The sequence below is a fragment of the Parasteatoda tepidariorum genome, chromosome 3 (assembly GCF_982258835.1).
Source record: "Parasteatoda tepidariorum strain Cologne lab strain chromosome 3, Ptep-v5.0, whole genome shotgun sequence".
In the NCBI taxonomy this organism is placed as follows: Eukaryota; Metazoa; Arthropoda; class Arachnida; order Araneae; family Theridiidae; genus Parasteatoda; species Parasteatoda tepidariorum.
Window position 1 is genome coordinate 94,455,361 of NC_141757.1, and position 22,436 is coordinate 94,477,796.

Below are 22,436 nucleotides of genomic sequence, written 5' to 3' on the forward strand. Positions count from 1 at the left end.
CTTCACAGAGACTTAAATTCTTTCACTATATATCTCTTACTTAACACAAAAACAGGCATGTAGAACATAAACACACTAATTATACATCGAAGTTAACAGGCACACAAAAAATTTATTAAGGTTGCAATAAAATATACAAACAATTAATAAATCTAAATTAAATAACAGCTGTAGACGAGAATGTATTATATTTCAACAAATCTGATGTTCGACACGGTGCGGTATTTAGTTAATTAATATTCTAACATACGTTGAGAAACTTATCACAATTTTAACACTTCATTTTGCTTAAAAATTATCATCTGGCGCTGATTGTTGTCATCACATGTGTGGGTATCTGCGATCTTCTTCGTACAGAAAAAGTACCCCGTTGACGCCAGAAATATTAATCAATGTTCATTGAATATATCGGATATAGAGAATAATAAATAAATAAATATATAAGTATATGCAATAAACTCTTTCTTTTTTATTAAATTGATCTATAAGCTAGTGAATATCACTGATGTTATTTTTAAAATATTTCAAACACTGAAACCGTCTTTATTTAAATTTAAAACAGTGACTAGTGCTTAACCAATCAGAAAATTCTATTTGGTCAGGCTCGAACGGTTCGTAGTAGATCGAATGTTCTAATATCGGCAGGGACCTTTCCCATGCTTTGAACTATCCGTATGCCAAATTTCATCGGGCTTGGTCTTATTGTTTAGAAATCACTAAGTGACAGACGAATAGAAAGATATTAATTTTCATATCTATAATTTTTTTTTCGAAAAAGAGAAGACCCATAGATATCTAGCTATAGGACATATTCTAGCACTCCCTATTAAAAATTTTTCAGATTATTTTAATGACATTACTCCATTTATTTAAAATTTTCATTATGAATGTTTACGAAATGCGAAATGTATTTTCAAAACTATTAGCTATGGTATAAGTAATATTGCAGATATATAATCATTAATGAATTTATAATTACTACCAATTCGGAATAAAGAATTTTCGAATCTATTAGAATGTTTCCCGGTGCTTATATTACTATTTGAAATTAAAAATTTAGAACTTTTAAGAAAAGAAACAATTTTCATTATTAATTATGCAGAGTTTAAAACTATATGTATTCGTATCATACAAACATTCAGCGCCAGCCTAAATTACAAAAAAGCAACATTATTATAAAATGTTAAAATAAATACCTGTCTATAGGTATTAAAATTCCAGTTATATTGCAGATTACAAACTATTTCACAAAATAAGGAAAAAGTAACGAATAAAAAAACCCTACTGATTATTGCATTTAATGACTAATTAAACAGAATTGCAGATTCCAAAATACCAACGAATAAAATGTATACGAGATTTTTCTTTTTAGTTTCATTTTCAAACTAACAATCATCGTATAATTTGCTTAATGAAACTTAAAACCTTTGGGGGGTAATGCGACACCACGAAAATCAGGGTCATATAAAATAAAAAATAAAGAATCAAAAGGATAAGAATTTGAAAAAAAGCGCCACGCGCATATAATTTCTCTTTTTTATGACTACTTACCTGAATTAAACATAGATTATAAGTGAAGTTTCAGTGATTTTTTACGAAGGCTGCTCCGAGTTTTCTACTATTTCTGACGTCACGCAGGGGTGGCGACTGCGTCGCTTGGCAGCAACGGGAGATAGCGCGCTTTAACGGCTGCTTTCATACACCGAAGTTTGCAACCCTGTCATCACCTTCATGCCGCTCGCCAGCGAACGGAATAGAACACGCTGTCTTCCCGCTTTAAATAGTGAAGTTCCGTTAGTACCTGGAACTTTATGTTGCGAAAATAAACATTTTTAATTACGTGCTCAATGTTTTTCAAAGTACCTGATTTTATTTTAAACTTTTTTTTTTGGAGAAATATATGTTTTTAACTAATACGATAAAAAACCACGTGGGCGTGTAAAATCAAACAAGTGTGATCAACAATTTTAAATGTCAAATTTAGATGGAATTGATTGTAAAGTAACTATTTAATCTGTCATTGCAAGAAGATAGTTTTTCTGTTTTTATATAAATAGAGATTGTTATTTTAAGTATTTTATTAGAGATAAAATTTTTATTTTACTGCAGTTATAATATTTATGGTTCGAAAGTTGTTTTTAGTACAGACCTAGTAAATCTCAATCTATCCAAACGTAAGAGGAATTGCTTTATATTTCGAACCATCATCAATAAATATTACCAACTAAAAATTATGCATGAGGAACATTTAAAGAAAAGACAAATAAAATTCGCGTTTGAAAATTAAAATAAAGGATATTTTTTGTGGATTTATGAAAAATTTATGTATAAAATAAAGTTATTTAAAATTGGAAACTTTTTGAGGAAATGAAAATCAGAAAACATTCTTCCTCGTACTAAAGTTGCTCAAATAGTTAGCTGCTTTAGTTTTTTTTCTTTCTAAATGTATGTTACAACTATGTGAGATTCAAATCATGTGAATAAATGAGTTAAAAAATAAACATTCCAGAAAAATAAATTTAATTTTTTGATGATTTATAGACTAATAAAAGGAACTATTGATTTATGACAGTTAATAGATGGAATCATCATTGTCTTTTATATTATTCTTCAAATTTATAAAATCTCAAAGAAGTGAAATTTTTTTAACTAGAGTTTATATAACAGCATCAGTGATTATCTTTATTGCAAATGAATTTTAACTTAATTCATGGTTTTTGCTCTTTACAATTATGTTCAAAACATGCCTTTGAAAATAGAAAACAAATGTACAGCTCATCATCGAAAACGCTCCAAAGGCAGAGATCGACGAAGTTACATCTCAAACTTTGGCCTGTTGGAAATTTTAAAACTAATTTTAATCATATTAATTGTTTTGCTATCTGATGTGTCGGCTGAAATATTTACTGTTGGATATTTGACAAACATCCATGGCAGAGAGAACCCCCAGAAACAGGGTCTGGTGATTTCAGGGGCAATATCATATGCCTTGGATCATGTGAACAATAATGCATCGATACTTAAAGGTCATAAACTTCGTTTAATATACAATGACACAGAAGGTGATACATTGCAAGGTACAAAGATAATTATACAGCAATGGCGGGAAGGAGCTGTTGCATTTTTTGGACCTGAAGATTCCTGTGGTATAGAAGCTACCGTCGCTGCGTCACTTAATTTACCTATAATATCTTACGTAAGTACATATATTTTTATGAATAATAATTTTCAAATTTATATTTCAATCATTCATTTTCAAATTTATATTTCAATAATTTTCAGATCATTTAACCATATATATCAAAATAATGTGTTATTAAATTGCTTGATACTTGTAAGCCAAATAGAGTATGAACTCTCTGAACCATATCAGTTAGCATAAATCTGGGCAAATTTTCTATACTCCGCTGCATAGAAAAATTCCTTATCTCAATTCCCTAATTTCTTTCTAATTGATGTGTCAATAGTTAAGGGTAACGCACAACATATTTTAAACTCTAAAAAAACAGTTTCTTTGTGATATGAAGTGATAACAATACGTTCTGTTTTTGAATTCAAGAGTTTCTTAGGCGCTAGAGATCATACTCTAATCTTTAAAAACATTAAAATGTCATTTTTTTAACCAAAAGAGAAAATAAAATTATCTGTTACTCATTTCGAAATTTCACAAGATGCTGAAAATCATAATTTAAACTCTTAAAAGGAATTAAAAATAGACCATAAGTTCTATTTCGAAGTAACAATTGTATATTCTATTGTATAATTCAGCTATTTTTCTGAACATCAAAAATCAAATTTTAAACTCTATAAAAATAATTTATAATTAATTTAAGAAGGCAATAATAAAATCGCTTACTTAATTTAAGAATTTTCAATGCACTAAAAATATAGTTTTAAAAAGGAGGAGGTGTACTTTTCTTAAAAAGAAATTTCTTATAGATTTAAAAATTTGAATTTTTAGTAGTATGTATTCAATACATAAAAAATAACAAAAAAAGTTTATATAATATTTTTGAAAAAAAAAACATTTAAAAATTTATAATAGTGACATTAAATATAAAATTTCTAAATTCAAAAAGTGTAAATTAATTGAAAAAAGTTGATCTCTATACTTCAAAAAGTTTTGATGCAAATTTTTTTTTTAAATTTATTCAGTTACAAATTTAAATTCATTTTTAATGGCATGCATTTTAAAACTAAATCATTAAACTAATTAGGTATATTTTGAATTAACCAAAAAGGAGCAACCAAATATGTCTAAAATATATGTTTGAAATTCTATGTAATTATATGCAATATTTCTTGAGATATAGTATTTTAAAGTAGCTACTTGGTCGCAAAATACTTTTTAAAAAGGTATTAATTTAAAGATTGAGATACATGATGCTACAATAAATTGTTATTTGGTCTATAGCTTCTGCTGTAATTAAGATAAAATGATTGGTTTTGCTCTCAGATGTAGCAGAACTAAATATATTACTCTTAAAAACAATTAAGTTAAAATATCGAATTGTCTAATGATTTTAATGTCTCTTTCCATTTCTGTTTTTAACTCGTTAACTCAGACTAATTTTTGTATTAATATTATGAAAAGAAAAGTTTTTTTGTAATCCGTATCAACTTGTATTTCATTGTAGGTTGAAACTAAAACATTAGCTCTTCTTTTAATTTTACAAATAATATAATTAAATAAAATAAAAAAAGTATTTTAAAATATCTCTCTTTTTTAGTTAACTTAAGTTTGAACTCCCTAACGAACGAGCAGAACTAACAAACACTACATAACGAAGTCGTGAACTTGTACAAATATTTGTAAAAAAAGCTAATAACAATAATATATTTCTTGTAATCCTGTTCAAAGTATAAATAATTGTAAAATCAATTTCATAAATGCGCTAGGATTTGATCTTCAAGCTTTACTTTAAAAGAAATATAAATAAATCTTTAAAAAAATATAAATAAATCTAAAAAAAATTACATAGTTTTAGAAGAAATCTGTTGCTTCTAAGCCAACTCCAGTTTGAATTATTTTAGAAAAAAAATTAGTAACAAAACGATTTGTAAAAACCATTACAATTATTTGCAACTCTCTCTAAAATCATAATAAATAATGCATTTTATTTTCAATATAGCTGAAGTTAAAACATTTTGCAACATGAATTGCTTAACTCGTATAACTTTACCTTCACAAACAATTTAAATAAATAAAAACAGATGTGTTTAAAATAACTGTTATTCGTAATCCAGCTGTATCTGAATAACGAATAGAAATTCGTGAAATAGTTTCAATTATAGAGTGATCTTCTTTTCAATCCTCTTTTTCGCCATTTATTGGAAATGAATGATTAAAAATATATTAAAATGGAAATGAAAGATTAAAATAATTATTTCGTTTTCATGATGTTGGAATTATACTGATTTTTGATTATTATAAAAGTTGGTTGTTTAAAATCTAATTTTTAAGCTTTACTTATGAAAGTTGAACTTGTTATATTATTATGCACGTGACACCTATTTTGGCTGTAATAAAGACAAAATAATTGGTGAAAAGAAAGTAATTACATTTGTGCTATAATAACTACCCTCAGCATTTATATTTAAAATTACTATACAGATTTCTTTTATTCGAAAATTGTAATTGTTGCTTGGTTTCACCGAGCGGGCTTGCTGGTATTCGGCAAGTGGCATTAGAAACAACAACAACTTGTATTATTTTCCTAAAGCAATTTTACCATATAGATATTATAGTGTGTTTCTAAGTCATTAAGATCATTCCGAAGAATAAATGCATTATCTTATGCTATTTGGAAAGACAAAATGTTAACATCTTTTTTTTTTGTTGATATTTTTACCTAATTACTTCATACTATTATTTTTTTTCACTGCTTTTCATAAATTTGAATTTAAAATTCGAAAGTTCTTCGATATTTGCTCAATTATACAACTGTTTCAAGATGTCATTAAAAAAAAATCTGGTAAGACTACCGTACTGCATGGTGATAATATTTCTGGTTAAAAAAAATCATATTTCTGATTAGTAACACCAAAATATACGGTATTTAAATTTAATTATTTAATCATTTGGTTTTATAAAATATTCAATTATGTAATTTTTTCCGTTCTAATTGTGGTATCAGTAAACCGAAAATTTTACTTTTAAAAATTATGGTTCTTATAATTATGCATTTAGTAAAAAAGGCAAAACTGAAAAGTAAATATAATTGAATAAATGATTTTTATACATTGCTCTTATAAATCAAGGTAAATTTGCCACAGTTACAGTATCTAATCGCATGTTATAACAGTGGCGTACGCAAGGGAGGGGTTTAGGGGTTTAAACACCCCCCTTGAGCTCAGACAAAATGTCAAAAATAAAAATTTTAGTAGAAATTGTGCGAACTATTATTTTTTAAGACTATATAATTTTATTTGCCTTATGCCTACTTTTTTTTTCTCATGGTATTTCTCAGAATACTGAAAAAGAAACATTTACTATAATAGGGTTGTACTTTTGAAACCAAATTCACGTGATACTGTTACGGACTGGTTCCTTTCTGTCCTGCCAGTATAGTTTTCGAGACTGGCTGTCATTCGCGAGGTCTTTACGCAATGATTCTGGAATCCTAGACGTTCTGTCGTCTTTGAGACAATTCGAAAATTTTGGAGATGCGGTGAAAAATTATATAAAAGGGGGAACGGAGTACAGTGGAGTTAGTTAGTCAGACTAAGAGTTATCTCTGCCGCTTGCCTTTCGGAGCTTGTCGCTAAATCTGTTTTGATTTATCTCAACAAAAAGTTCATTCAATCGCCGAACGCGTAGTCGCCACTATTTCGACTAGTGAAGAAATCAGTAACAATACTGTTGGAGATACAGCGCTCGTTGAAGTTATTCATTCCAGCTCGAAACTTTGAGATCGTAGCATAGCGGATATTTCTGTGCCAATATATATATATTTGCTGTTCTTGGATCTTTAGGATATCAAAACGCAAGAATTTAACAATTGTTAATTATTTTGAGAAAAAATCACGACCTGAAATTAGTGAGGTGACAGCATCTAGTACCAATGTAAGTTTTTCTGTTGTACAGAAATGTGATAGTTCCGTTGAAGAAAACGTTTCTAGCATAACAAAATCTGATGAATGTGAAAGTGGCCCTCAAAGTGTTACTTCCCACCCATATGACATTGGACTTTTTTTAGAAGATATTACATTATATTCTTAAACTTAAAAAATCAGATCAAAATTTAACTAACCAATGTTGTCTAAATAAGAAGTCAAAATTGTCTAGCTGTCTAAATTAGTGAAATAATAGTGCTTTATTACAGACTCGAATTTCTTTTAGTAGTTTCAGAAAATTATGAACACCCCCCTTGAAACAATTCTGCGTACGCCACTGTGTTATAACACCATATTTTATTGTTATTTTTTTTAAATATTATTAAAAAAGGGCTGCGGTAAAAATTACTGAGGTATTTGCTGCTTCCTAGAGCCCAAAACATGGTAAACATGGCAAAACATGGTAGTTGGTAAGTTGTACCATATTCTGGTAGCTCTAACCATACTTTTTTTCCCTGTGCGCTATAAGTCTGTTAAAATTAACAGTGTATAAGCTAGCGTATGTTTCTTTTTTTAAAAATGTACCCGAAATTCTAACCTGTGTACATGTTTAGAGAAGAAAAAAATCTTGTATTGCTGTAGCATGCTTTCAAAGGTTACTCGTATTTAAAACTGAATAATAAAAAAAAGTACAAACAGTGTAGCTATTTCTTTAACTTTTAACACTTTTTATTTTGAAAGTTAGTTTAATTAAGATTTTTTAAGTTGAGTTTAAACTTGTTTCGATATGTTTCAGTAATTCCGTACTACAAAACTAATTTCCGTATTAAATTGAGAAATTCTGCAGCTTCTTTTGTGAATGTTACGGCATTCTATTGTTATTTTTGGTGATTTTTTCAATACTTTTCCTTCAGTCAATGATGACCCGTATTGTCCCAGTCTCATAATTCATTTAACAAAAGTTCCTAAAATTTTTAGTTAATACAAAGAATTAAACCCTATGTTGCTTAAAAAATTTAATCAAACATTTTTTTTGAAATGATAATAATAATAATTATAATAATTATAATATTAAAGATGATGATAATAATTCCGTTTTAGTTTAATATGAGTTTTAATTTAGATTTTTTTAATCAAAGACGTGCTCTATTAACGGAAGCAAGTATATAATATCAAAATATCATTATAAATTGAATGCAAACAATGCATTTGAAGTAATATAGGTTTCTAATGTATTCTTTTCCTTCAGTCATTATTACCCGTACTATCCCCCTCTCGGAGTTTATTTAAGCAGAAATTCCTGAAATTAGCAGTTTATACAAAGATTTAAAAGCTACTTTGCTCTCAACGCGGCAAAAGTGCGCCTTTGTCTCACTTTCTGTGCTAAAATTGAACTCAAATTTCTTTAAAAATTGTTTATTTAACTTTAAAAATTAACAATCAATTGCAATCAATTCTCACTCTATGTTTACAAGCATAAAAATAATACAATGAAAATAATAGTCAATGCTAAATGAAGGTAAATAAGTCGCTGGAAACGTTGGTATAATATTGGAAAAAAAAACTTTCCGTAAGGGACGAGTTATCTCGTCTCTAGCGCACAGAGAATTTTCCTGGAAGACGAGTTATCTCGTCCTTCGTAGTGAAAGAGTTAAATAATTTGATTCAAACGTTTCTCTGAAATGATAATTATAATTATAACAACAATGATGATAATAATAATAAATTTGTTTTAGGTTCTTACGAGTTTTAATGTAGATTTCTCGATTAAAGAATCGCTCTGTTAACGAAAACAGTTATATAAATAAAAAAAAATCGTTATAAATTGAATACAAACAATGCCTTTGAAGCAATAGAGGTTTCTTATCTCTTTAGTTTGAATAAAAAATACTTCTTTTTATTGATTTGTTTTTTTTTCGAGTTTTCTTTTTAAGAGCCTTTCATGCTGAATGGTTTTAATTGAATCTGACGCAGTTTCAAAATTACTTTTCTCTTTTTATTCTTTTTTTTTCTTTAAAATATAATTGATTTCTTAGAGATTTCAATATATTTGAAAGAATTTATTTTACTTCGGGCCAATACTTTTCAAGTTTATTGCATTCATTATTTATCAAACTTTTATAGGTGGAATTCGTTAGCCGTTTCTTGCACTGAAATTTTAAATATTTACCAGATATATTCTGAATTGAAATGCATAATTAAATTCTTTCGTTAATTTGTTTGCCCATACATATTTTTTAAATTTATTTTTAATTTTTTATTTTTTGGGGAAAAAACTCATTTGATTTACATTATTTGACGCTGCTATTCCTGCAGTTTTTGAAATACATTAAGTATTTTTTTTCCATCAAACTACAACGTATTTAAATAAAAAAACGCAAGAAACTGAAGCGGTAATATCTTACCTAGTTAAAAATTTCATTCGCTTCACAAACATACAAATAGAGAATTACAGTCGACATGTTTCAAGGCCAAAAACAGGCACCCATTTTGCCAGTAGATTTGCCAGTAGTGCATGAGAAGTAACAATTATTTTAAAACAATTGCCCTCGAAAAATGGAAAAATAAGAATGAGAAACAAAACTACAATAGCCGATTTAGAAAAAATATGAAAAACAGAACAAAAGAAACTACTGTGACCGAGACTGGCAAATCAGGGTAAAGTATTTAAACTCGATATGGAAAGGTGGTAAGGAACTGATGTCGTCAGCAACAAAATCAGCACCCAACCCATTAAAACGAGTTAATGTGACTGGGGTTGAAATAATCTTTAAAATCTTTTTTCTTCTTATTATTAACGTCTAGCAAGTCTTGAAAAGGGCATCTATTTTTGAAGCCCTTGAAATATTTTTTTCTCCAATGCCTACCCGATTGATCTTCGTCAGTCAGGTATCAATAGGGCAGATTTGTCGCCCACTCTTTCAGGGGCATCCTATTGGTGGGCCGACGTTGCTCCTACAGTGAAGACAGATAGTACAGAAGAACATCCGTGCGTTGTCCGGGATTTTAACCTTTCTGATGCAAACGTCAGCTCCTTGACTCCGGTCGGCTTGAAACATGTAGACTGTTATTTTCTCTTTGTACATTTTTGAAGCGAATGAAATTTTTAATCTATCTATACATAATAATAAACGCGGCTGTGTGTGTGTCTGTAATCACAATATATCGCCCCAGAAGCCTCGCCCAGGCACGAAACTCGGCACATAGTTGTGTTTTGACATAATAAAGAAGTATTTTTTTTCTTTTTCAAAATTTTGGATTAGTTTTTTAGTTATCAGTCATTTTGTAAAAAAATCTATGCTTTTTCGTCTTCAAAGAGCCATATTCAAAAAACTATTAAAAAATGCATATACTTTTCTCCACTCTTATAAATGTATGCTAATGCGAACCTTACAATTAAAATATTAATTTTCGACAACTTAAACCAATAATATACGAAGGAATTAATAATTTAATTGTAAGGTTCGCATTAGTTTACATTTATCAAAGTGGAGAAAAGTTTAACTTTTGTATTAAAAATGTGGCAATATATTCGATACGTAAATAGAACGCTTCGCTTTGATATATTTGTGCTATAAGCGAAATCAGAGAGCACGCCGCACTTTACTATACTCAATACTATTTGTCGTTGTTCATCTGGATATGTAGACAAAATTGCAGGACAGAACACTTTAATTGTCCACTAATCTTCAGATTTCCTGCTATGTTTTAAAAAACTTTATTTGTGAAAACCTTTAGCGTGGCGGACAGCTGGCCGCCTTAGGCGGCTAGTCAGGTAATAAGAGCATATTCGTTACAATTAGTAGTTGAATCTGTCATATACTCTCAAACGCTCGTCATTATTCAAAAGATTACTACGGAAGCTTAAAAGTCGCTTCAAACTACTTCACTTGTAATTTCCTGTCAAAAATTGTTTAACATTGGTTACCGACAAAATATTTATGGCAAACTGATGATAATTATCTATCAAACAAACAGGGTTTCAAAAGTTGATGCAACTTAGATAGGCGGGCTTATCAGTTTTGAAAACCAATAATTGGAGAGATAGATGGGAATTCCATCCACATTACTTGGATCTTAGCTACATACTATAGAAATTGACAGTATATTTTATAAACTTTAATTTTTTTGCAGTATTGTTATCAGTCCTGTTCTTGAACAGCGAAGTTATTTTTTGAAGAAAAAAATTAAAGCACATGTATTTAAAATTAAGAAAAAAATCTATTCTACACATACAATTACATTAATTTTACAATAAAGAATAAAATATTTGAAAGTGGAAAAATATGAGCATAAAATAAGCTGCTTTTTAACACAAAAAATAAATACTTAGAATGAGAAAACTGGAATGCAAAATAACTGAAACTTTTGTTTAAAAGTATATGCGTTAACTTCGCTCATTTTACTAAAAGTTTACTTAATGTTTATACACTCTGTGAGAATAAAATGTTTCTTTAAAATATATTAGTTCGATCACGTTTACTCTATAAATATTTTTTATACTACGCTATTTCGAAAAAAAGTTAACGCAATACAAAGGTACGGGTCAATTCATTTACATAAAAAAAATAGTAATGAAAATAAACACCGGTAATGATCCGTTGGTATTCAAATTTTTTGTGAAAGGTTCACTACGAAAAACCTACACATTAGTTTTTGAACAAATAAAAATAAGGTCCTGTTTTGTAAAAAATAACCATTTATTTCACGGAGTTATAGTTTTGAAAGTGTCAATTAAAAATGTCATTCTCTTCGTTTTTCAAAAGGAAAGTTTAATTAAATGTCGCATCTTTGTAATAAAAAGCATGTAAAGAGACCTTTTTGCGATGAATTGTTTTGCAAGGGGCTTGTTTTAGTAATAGACGATTCTGATATCGGTCTGTCTATGGACAAAAAGTTTGGGTAGGGTGCAGTAACAAAACTAAATTTCAGCAAAAAGGATCTCGGAGACAAGCTACATATAACGTCGTTTATTGTATGGGTTATTGATAGTCGAAACTAGAATAATAATTCTTATGCCCCGGTGTTATAAAATATCATTGGGAGAAAATTTTTGTTGCATTTATACAAATACTTGTTTTTAATTCTGGTGCGGGAATTTAAAATCTGAAATTAGATTTGCTACTAAAGCTACATATTTTTTTAATGGCATTTTCAGACCATATTTCAACGAAATGTAGAATTTCAAACGCGTTTCGTATTACAGGGGGCCACGTTAATGTTGCGACAAATGTTTAGGGGATTCAGGCCACATAATCAGAATTGAAACTGCATACGAACCCATGCTTAGAAATGTCAACGGTTGTGGCTAGGGGCGCTTCTCTATTAAGAGGATGGGACCTCGGGAGAAAATTTTCATCGCAAATTCTGTTTTACTTCCATAACCAATTTAAAATTAAGTATAGAAAAAGTGAGTTTATTCAAACTTACCACGAAATTTCAATTACTGAAAAAAAATTAAGAATATCAAACTGCACACAAATTATTTAAAGAGAACTTCTCCATTGCGTAATACTAAGATATCTCTTCATAGTTTCTTTTTGATATTTTAAAAATCTCTTTTCAGTGTTTGAAACTTCTGAGAATACTCTAGGGCTGTCTAATTTTACTTTTCCAATTTTAAAATTTTAAATAAATATTAGAGGTGAAAGAGAATTTGCGATAAGAAGTTTCACCCATGGTATGTCGTGCTCTTAAGACCTGTTCAGAATCACACGAAGAAACATTTCTCAATAGGGAAGCGTACCTAGTGGCGTATGACTTCATTTGCAGGCTGAAGGAGTGCCTTAACTTTCCTAGAAGTTTATTGTAACGTTTACGCGACCCCCCTGTTATATATAATTTTTTAAAACTTGTAGATTTCAATAAAAAATGGACTAAAAATGACATTTAAAAAAAACCGTAGCTTGGAGGAAAAAAACCGATTGCATATTTGAAATCAGTGATAAGAGCTGTTAAAAAATCAAATGCAACAGAAAATAATATATTTTCTTCAGTGTTATTATTTTATTTTAAAACCACTTCCAAGTTAGCTTTAACACGGAAGCTCCTTTGATTATATTTAACGATTGGAAATTTCAAGATTAACACTAATGTAGAGAAACAGGTATGTATGATTTACTCACTGCAATATCCTTGCAATCTAATGCAACTTTAATTCATTCACATCTTTGCATGTTCCATATTCTTTAATTAAACGTTATTATATAATAATTATTCTCTAAGTTGCTTTGATTAATGCCCCGTTTCCTCACAAACGAGAATGTATTTTTGAAAACTACTTACAGCAATAATCAAGCGTGAATTTCGTTGGGAAGAGCTATCCTTTTAACCGCAGCTTGGCGCTACCATCAGGTCACTTATTGCAAGATTTTCCAGACCTGTTAATTTTCCAGGAAAAGTTTGTTTAGAATTTGCTTCAAAATTATAATTGGTATAACATTGATTTCAGTTTTCTGGAAAACTTTTAATAAAACAACTTTATAAATGAAAGTTGCAAAGAGCTTGTTTTTTGTTGCTGTTACTTTTGAATAAACTTAAAAATGTAGATTATAAATGAAAAATGTACTTAATTGTAATGAAGAAGTGTGCCTTTTAATTAAGTTTTTTTAATATTTATTGATGTTATAATTTTTTTTTAAATTTTCATATTGCAGATAAGGATTTGTTATTCTCGCTTGTAGGTTATATTAAATATAATTATTACTTAAGATAAGAATTAGAAAAATCAAAAATACAAAATTGAAAAGTAAACTTTATTGAATAAATGGTTTCCACGCCGTGCTCTAAAGTATCAGCACAAAAATTACCGAATTTTGCAATATTTACTCAATTTTATCTCATATTACATCATAATAGTTTATGGATAAATTTACCATAATCATAACCAAAGTGCTTCTGTAAAAATTACAGAGCTTTTTGGTGTTCGCATAGAGCCAAAAACACTGTAAATTGTACCATATTTTCATAGTTTTGTCCATGCTTTTTTTCTCAGTACAGAAGAGCTATAAAGCAATATTTAAGACATAATTAAGTAAAATATAACGCAATATTATAAATAAAGCAATATCATAAATAAAGCAATACTATAAAGCAATATTAAGAGTAATTGTACATTCCTTACGTTGTGCACAGGGCTAAAAATGGAAATAGGACACACTTTACTAACTTTCTGAGCGTAATAACTGATTATAACATACTATGATGCAATCTTATCGGTTCAATTTATTGACCTTCAAATATTTTAATTTACATACGTGCAAATGTTATTTTAAACTACGAAATCTGAAGCAAAACGCTTTTTCTCCGATTAAACATAACCTTTAACATAAACATAACCTTTCTCTGATTAAACATAAATTGGTCAGATTTCGATTTTTAACAATCAAAATATGAGGTAAACCTTTGAGTATTATGGTTCCAATAGCGATGGAAAATATGAATCTAGTAATGCTATTTTTTACTTTTTGCACCTTTTTCAAAATCTCTTGAACTTATGAAAGACATTTAAAAACATTTTGCACATATTTGTAAAACTAGTTTATCCAAAAATAATTCCTCCAAAAAATCATTGTTCATAATAATAATTTTATTAATGGATTGGTAACAAATGGATTTTATTAGGTAAAAAAATTTGAATCATTTCAATCTACTTAATTTCTAATTATTTTAAATTAGAAAATACAAAATATGAATAGATTCGATTGACTAGTTATTGAGAAATGAAAATTTACAAGTATGACTTCTTGGCTATTTGGGCTATACCTTTACAAACTTTGACATGCCCCTAATATATTAAGGATTGAAATCAGTCAAGAAAATGTTCCTTTTTTTCAATTCGTAACTTACAATATCGCTAATTTATTTTAAATAGAATATTTAAGATTTTCCTTTCGACAGTTGTGTCTTAATATATAACAATCCAATCTCTAGATCAAGAGTTGTTAATTGTTTGTTTTGCACGTTCGAGTAACAAACACTTTGTTAATGTTCAAAAACCATATTTTATTAATTTAAAATGCAATATTAGTTATTAAATTGGCGCCCAACAAGTTTGAAGTATTTTTTTGTTATTTTTATGCATATTACAATATTTTTGTTAAAACATTTATCATATTTATATGCCCATGCAATTTGTGTTAATTCGAGTCATCATTTATTATCCTAATTTTTTCCTTTGTTTTCTTCAAATTTTGCTCCCTAAATCTAAGTTTTGTGTTAATTTGTTTCAAACCATTATTTATCACTTAGAGAAAAATGGTTATTTATTATTTATGGGGGTTACCGAGGCGTTATTAACTCGTCTTAAGTCAATACCGTTTTTTTTTCAATCATTTTTATCTTCATTTATTACAAAAAACGTGTTTATTGAAAAAATAAAATGATAGCCTCTTAATTCTACACCTTAATATTAATTATCTTTATATTGGTTTAATCATCATTCATCATTCATAATAAAAAATCTCATCAGTCTGCTAATTGTTGAATCATAAGTTCACAGATAAGAATAAATTAACTTCGATTTCATCATTTATCATTAATGAATTTTTCTGATAAATGTGGTATTAGTGGTAATTTGCACAAACAAAGCTTAAAACATGAGTGTTAAAATCGAACCACGATTCATATATTTTCAACATTTTGACGAAGAATTTTTGGGGGAAATTTATTCATCACTTATTTTACATTTTTTTTTCTTTTTCTTTTGTATGTTTTTTCTTACACTTTGAAATAATTATTTCTTCGATTCCAGATTTCAGTTCATAATATGGATTATTACATTTACCAAATTTTATCGCATGTTTTAAAACCATTTTTTATTGTTAATTTTAACAAAGCACTGCAGTAAAATTTACAGTCCTAATATAGGTTGAGCTAATTTCTCGAAGAGCTAAACCTACGGTACATAATATATATAAAATATACTTCGTATTACGACATGTTTAGTAAGATATACTAAATTGAAAAGTAAATACGTATTACGAAATAAATGGTTTTGAAGCCATGCTCTTAGGTACTATCATAAAATAGTCAAATTTTATTATATTTGCCTAATTTTATGAATGATATAAAACATTATTTTATTGCTAGTTTTATCATAATCAGTACCAAAGCACTTTTTGATGTTCCCATGGAGCCAAACCCACCACGTAGTTAACTCAATTAGACTAAACCCAAATTCGAAATAATTTTTTTAATGATAATATTAAATTTCATTAAAATCAACGTTTAAAAAATATTAATGGTAAAATTTTTGTTAAAATCTCTACACGTTTCGGTATCACAATGATACACCTTCAATTGTAGGTTATATGATAAACAGAGAATCCACTAGATTCATTATCATCGGTCAATGCATGGAATGCATTGACCTGGATTTTTGGGAGAGTTACCTCATTTTCAAAAGCAAAAACTCTTTTGTTAATGATGTTGCTGCTTCTGAAATATTCTAAAAGCACTATAACGTTTTTAATTTCTTAACACTTACTGTCAATTTAATGTTTTATTCAAAGGATAGGATATACTTCGTGCCACATAGACTAAAAGGAAATACGATTAAAGCACAATCATTGTACTTTAATTTGTGCTTTATTTACGTTCTTCACTTCAGTTTAATGTTTCACTTTTAACTGTATATTCCTCTATTTAGCATGTCGAATTAAATCATCTCTGTTTTACCATCCCTACTATTTATCCTACTTATGCAGATGTACGCATATGACATTAAGGCGCGTACAAAAGCGCATGTATATTATCTAAACATTGCATGTTATAATACTAATACGAGCGTTCATACACACTTTCAAGAATGTAATTAATCTAAACTTCAAGCTCATTCAAGAAACATTTTGTCAATGAAGTCATTTTTTAATAGTCAGGTGATCGATATTTTTAGTTCAGACGAAAAGAGACGATTGATTTTGCTTTGACTAGGCTGAACATTTCGCAGGAAAAGAAGTAAATTCTTAAAGGAATGCATTTATTTAAGCGTATTTTACTTGTACACAATAGGAATTTTAGTGTATCACAGCGACAAAAATAGTGATAACTTCTTTAAACGGAAGTGATGCAGTGACACCTTATATAACTCATGTATCTTATGTTTCCCTACATTAACGTTATTTTACACTGCTCAGTGGCGTACGCAGAATTTTTTCAAGGGGGGTGTTCATAATTTTCTGAAACTACTAAAAGAAATTCAAGTCTGTAATAAAGCACTATTATTTCACGAATTTAGACAGCTAGACAATTTTGACTTTTTATTTAGACAACATTGGTTAGTTAAATTTTGATTTGATTTTTTAAGTTTAAGAACATAATGTAATATCTTCTAAAAAGAGTCCAATGTCATATGGGTGGGAAGTAACACTTTGAGGGCCACTTTCACATTCATCAGATTTTGTTATGCTAGAAACGTTTTCTTCAACGGAACTATCACATTTCTGTGCAACAGAAAAACTTACATTGGTACTAGATGCTGTCACCTCACTAATTTCAGGTCGTGATTTTTTCTCAAAATAATTAAAAATTGTTAAATTCTTGCGTTTTGATATCCTAAAGATCCAAGAACAGCAAATATATATATATTGGCACAGAAATATCCGCTATGCTACGATCTCAAAGTTTCGAGCTGGAATGAATAACTTCAACGAGCGCTGTATCTCCAATGGTATTGTTACTGATTTCTTCACTAGTCGAAATAGTGGCGACGACGGGTTCGGCGATTGAATGAACTTTTTGGTGAGATAAATCAAAACAGATTTAGCGACAAGCTCCAAAAGGCAAGCGGCAGAGATAACTCTTAGTCTGACTAACTAACTCCACTGTACTCCGTTCCCCCTTTTATATAATTTTTCACCGCATCTCCAAAATTTTCGAATTGTCTCAAAGACGACAGAACGTCTAGGATTCCAGAATCATCGCGTAAAGACCTCACGAATGACAGCCAGTCTCGAAAACTATACTGGCAGGACAGAAAGGTACCAGTCCGTAACAGTATCACGTGAATTTGGTTTCAAAAGTACAACCCTATTATAGTAAATGTTTTTTTTTCAGTATTCTGAGAAATTCCATGAAAAAAAAAGTAGGCATAAGGCAAATAAAATTATATAGTCTTAAAAAATAATAGTTCGCACAATTTCTACTAAAATTTTTATTTTTGACATTTTGTCTGAGCTCAAGGGGGGTGTTTAAACCCCTAAACCCCTCCCTTGCGTACGCCACTGACACTGCTTGGTGTAAATTAGACGCCGCCGTTTCTTATTCAATAACACTGAAATGTAAAATTACAGGATAAGACACATAAGAGTCAGTAAAATTATTTTTACAATGCCATGAAAATGCAAAAGTCATTTATTTATATTGCATTTTTACAGTAATTCTTAAATTAAAATTTATTTGCAAATTAAACTACGCGCAGGGCTGAGAGAATCTTGAGATAGATTAGAACGAGGCTTTAGAAAATAGAAGAGAAAATACGTTGTTTCATTATAAAATCAGTTAATACACTTCTCAGAAATTTAAAAATTAAAATATAATTACCTTTCTCACACAGCTAAATTACATATTTAACATATCATACATATTTAACAGTGATTATTTTCTGTTGATGAATAACAAAATTGAAGAGAACAACTTTTCGGCTGCTCATTCCAGATTGTAAGCAAATTAATTTCGATTTTCTGTTTAGCATTTCTGGAAGTTTTACTATTCAAAGCGCGCTAACATTGGTGTAAGTGAAAAAAATCCGTGAAGGCGGGAGAGTTTAGTGTAAAATTATACAATTTTAATTTTTGGATTTAAATTACGCTTTTTAAGTCGTATATGACCGACGGATTTGGTGCTAAATCGGAATAAAATATTCCTTCACACAATATTTCGGGTTGTTCAGCATCATATTTGGCGAGATATTACGGAACAGATTTTACAAAGTATAATAAATATAATAATTTTCTCATATGAAGGTTTACATAAATCTGCCAATTGTATTAAATAATTTTATAATATTTTATTGCTGTGCATTTTATTGTGGTATCATCGCTGCGCAGATGGTACGTTTTATTAACAAAGTAGATTTACTTTACGAAATATTGCATTAATGCAACCTAAATTAACGACTCTTGCATTAAACTTAAAATGGCTACTTCAATCAGAGATACGAGTTATTTTCGACTAATAGAGTTGTTACATGCGGGTAAAATCGTTGAGTCGTGCTAAATATTTTTTAGGTTATTTTCAATTGCTTTTATTTAATTATCTTTATTTCTTGACCTATTCGATTAAAGTAATTCTACACTATAATTTAAAAAAAGATTATAAAGAAGAAGGGAAAATAACTTGTGATTTCTAAAAAAATAACGAGAAAAATAAAAAGTCGTGTTGATTTTTTCGTTATCATTTAATAATTCTGTTCAAGAAAATTTCCCATTAATCATTCCAATATGTACCCCTGTCTTAAAATTCTTGTATCCTAACCCTTAATGATTATGTTTATTATCGTTATACAGATCATAGAGATACAAAGTCTAGATTTACCTATTTGATTAATGTTATACCAAACAATTTTTTATTTATTACTCATAACAAATTGTCTCTTTCTAATAATATTCTTCCTCTAAGTTTTTAATAAATCAATATTTTGGGGATAGTAAGCTCATTTTCGACCTCTATTATTTTCACATTTTTTGCTCTTGTTTTTTTCTTCTTTCCCTTATAATTACTGTTGAATTATAAGTCTGAATATAAGCCTACAACAAAATTATTCTGTATAAATATTTCAATTTGCCTGAAAGGAGAAATAAAAATTACAAAGTTGCCTTACTGTATGGTAATGACATTTCAGACAACAGCAAGAAAAACATAACTTTCGTTAATAAAATCAAAATATACGATATTTAAACCATTCATTGGGTAGATTTTGTGTTCATGTGGTAAAATTTAACTGAAAATTTTGGTTTTCAAATTTATAGTTCTGACTACCCCACATTTCGTAAAAAAACACAAAACAGAAAAGATAATTTAACGGAATAAACTGTTTTTAAAGCCATGCTCTTGGAAATCGTGATAAAAATTACCAAATTTTGGCACATTCTTTCATTTAGTTACATACCATATGATTTTCCAAATTATTATCAGAATGATTTTATAAAAATTACAGTGCTTTTACGCGTTCCTATAGAGCTGGAAACAGGGTAAATTTAATAATTCATGGAAAAAAAGTTAAAGGATAAATAAAAATATTTTATGTTGTACCTTTAATTATAATTAAAAATGATTCAATACTAAAAACAAAAAGCTAAAATGTACACTGTTAAAAATTTCGAGCCATGTTGAACCATAAATTGTTATTCATTTGCTGGCTACATAAAATTGAGCCCAATTTTGCCATGTTTTGGTATTTTCACTTGATCCAAATATCAGAAAAAGGTTGTACTGTGATAGTTAAATACCTGCAATGCCATATTTTGGTAGTTTTCACTATTCATTTTTGTCCAATGTGCTATGCTAAAAATTTTTACGCTGGTTAAGTAATAGTATTTTAATATCATGCTTAGTTGAATTATAAATTTTTGCAAATTAAACTAGATTGTAGGATACTATTGTTCAATTTGAATGTCTATATATCAAAAGATAATGTAACTAATTAACTGCTTTGACTTTTTTACATTTACTGCTTTCAAATGTTCATACTTTTTTCATACAAGTGTTTTTCAGGCTAATTCCTTCCTCCACTAATCATGAAACTGAGGTATGATGGGTCAATTTTTTTCTTCTTTTTTTAATTTCTAAAACAGGCCGGGAAGCTTTGGCTCCAAGAAATCCCACTGTCCGAAATTCCGGATCAAATTCCGGTATAAAGTATTGTCACTTTAGGGAGCATCATCCATAAAATCCATTTTACCATAAAATTAATTTTTTCTGTAAAATATTGTTTTCACAGTAATATTTATTTCGCTAGAGTGATTCAGTGATTTTACTCTGATTATAACTGTAAAAATTACAGTATATCTTAGATTTTGTTCCGTAACATGTGCTTCAGTGAAAAGGGATTTTATTGTCAAAAGTAACGATGCCCCGAGTACCGGTATTGCTTGCCATAAAATCAATTTTTATGTCCGATCTTTTTACCAGCATCCTAATTGTCTATCCTTTTTACTGTAATTTGATCCGGAATTTTTTACAATGCAGAATCATTTAAAAGAATGCAAATAATTAATACTTACTATTTACAAAACAGTCGGTGGGTTTAATGTGTATGATTATTTAGATATAAATCTATATATTCCGAGATTTAGTGCATTGAGATATTTTAGCATTGATATGATAAAAAGGGTACATAAGCATCTGTTCTAAGCAAACCAATTAAATAACATAAGAAAATCCTCAATGGTGTTCTTTAACTTAATCCATCCTTGCTTCTTCAAATAAAATTATAAATATTTATTTTTGTCATTTTTAAATACAGAAGAGGTATTAGAAAAATTGTGTAAAATATATGCTTTAAAATTTAAATTTTTATGTACCCTCTATAAGTTTTTGAAATAGGCATTTTTTTAATACTATGAAGTGTATTACAACGAAAAATCAATGCAAAAACGGACAGAAAGAGATACGAATTTTTGTTTGGTTTGCCGAATTTTAGTTATTACTTCGTTTGTTAGACTTTTCAAAATGGTGTATCCATTTCTTTGAATTACTTCTCTTGTTGACTAGAGAACTGATGAGCCGGATGAAAAGGAATTTTATCACGATCTTGTATCAGTTGAATTTACTAAACTTTGCAGTTTCATTTTAAAGTTAAATAAACTAAATGTCTTTTGAGTTCAGAAAGAGTTAGTTTATCAAAAGATTTAAAGAAAACTTAAGTCAATGAGTGAAAATTGTTTGTATGTTTTGAGTTAATATTAGTTAAACTATGCCTGTTTTTCGAAGGCAAAGTAATCTTTTAAAATAAATGCTTTTTACGGAATGTTATTCTATTTGTTAAGAAATTTTATGAGTTTTGCATAGCTGTTCGGAAATTATGTTAGTTTGACTATCAAAGTTAATTGCAAAAATGGCGCTGAATGTTAATCATGAAAATGGCACATAAGGCTAATTATGAAAAATATACTAATTATGGCCTGGTGCCAATGTCAAAATGAGGAAAATCCACAGTTTAGTGAAAAAGTAATGTTTGTTATCTAAGTTCATATTCACTGCTGTATTTAAGATTAAGGAAATGCACAAAAATTAAGAATTATTCACTGACTTTAATGCTTTTTTTTATCTAAAGGGAAAAATTTCAAATATAAGTTTTATAATTTTAAAAATATGTAAATTGTATGTCTGATTTAAAATGTCAAAACGAGGGAAATTCTCAGTTCAGTGAAAAAAAAGGT

General features: G+C 28.7%; 1 protein-coding gene across 2 annotated transcripts in view; it reads left to right on the forward strand.

The window, feature by feature from the left end:
- The first annotated feature begins 1,638 nt into the window (after window positions 1-1,638).
- LOC107446988 (receptor-type guanylate cyclase Gyc76C) overlaps window positions 1,639-22,436 on the forward strand; it is a 223,867-nt gene continuing 203,069 nt past the window's right edge. Inside the window, exon 1 of one of the 2 annotated variants that reach the window (XM_043041318.3) lies at window positions 1,639-3,196. In XM_043041318.3, coding sequence (XP_042897252.1) covers window positions 2,711-3,196 — 486 coding nt within the window. In that variant the 5' untranslated portion in view covers window positions 1,639-2,710. The remainder of the gene's footprint in view (window positions 3,197-22,436) is intronic. The other variant, XM_087159811.1, reaches the window with a different exon arrangement.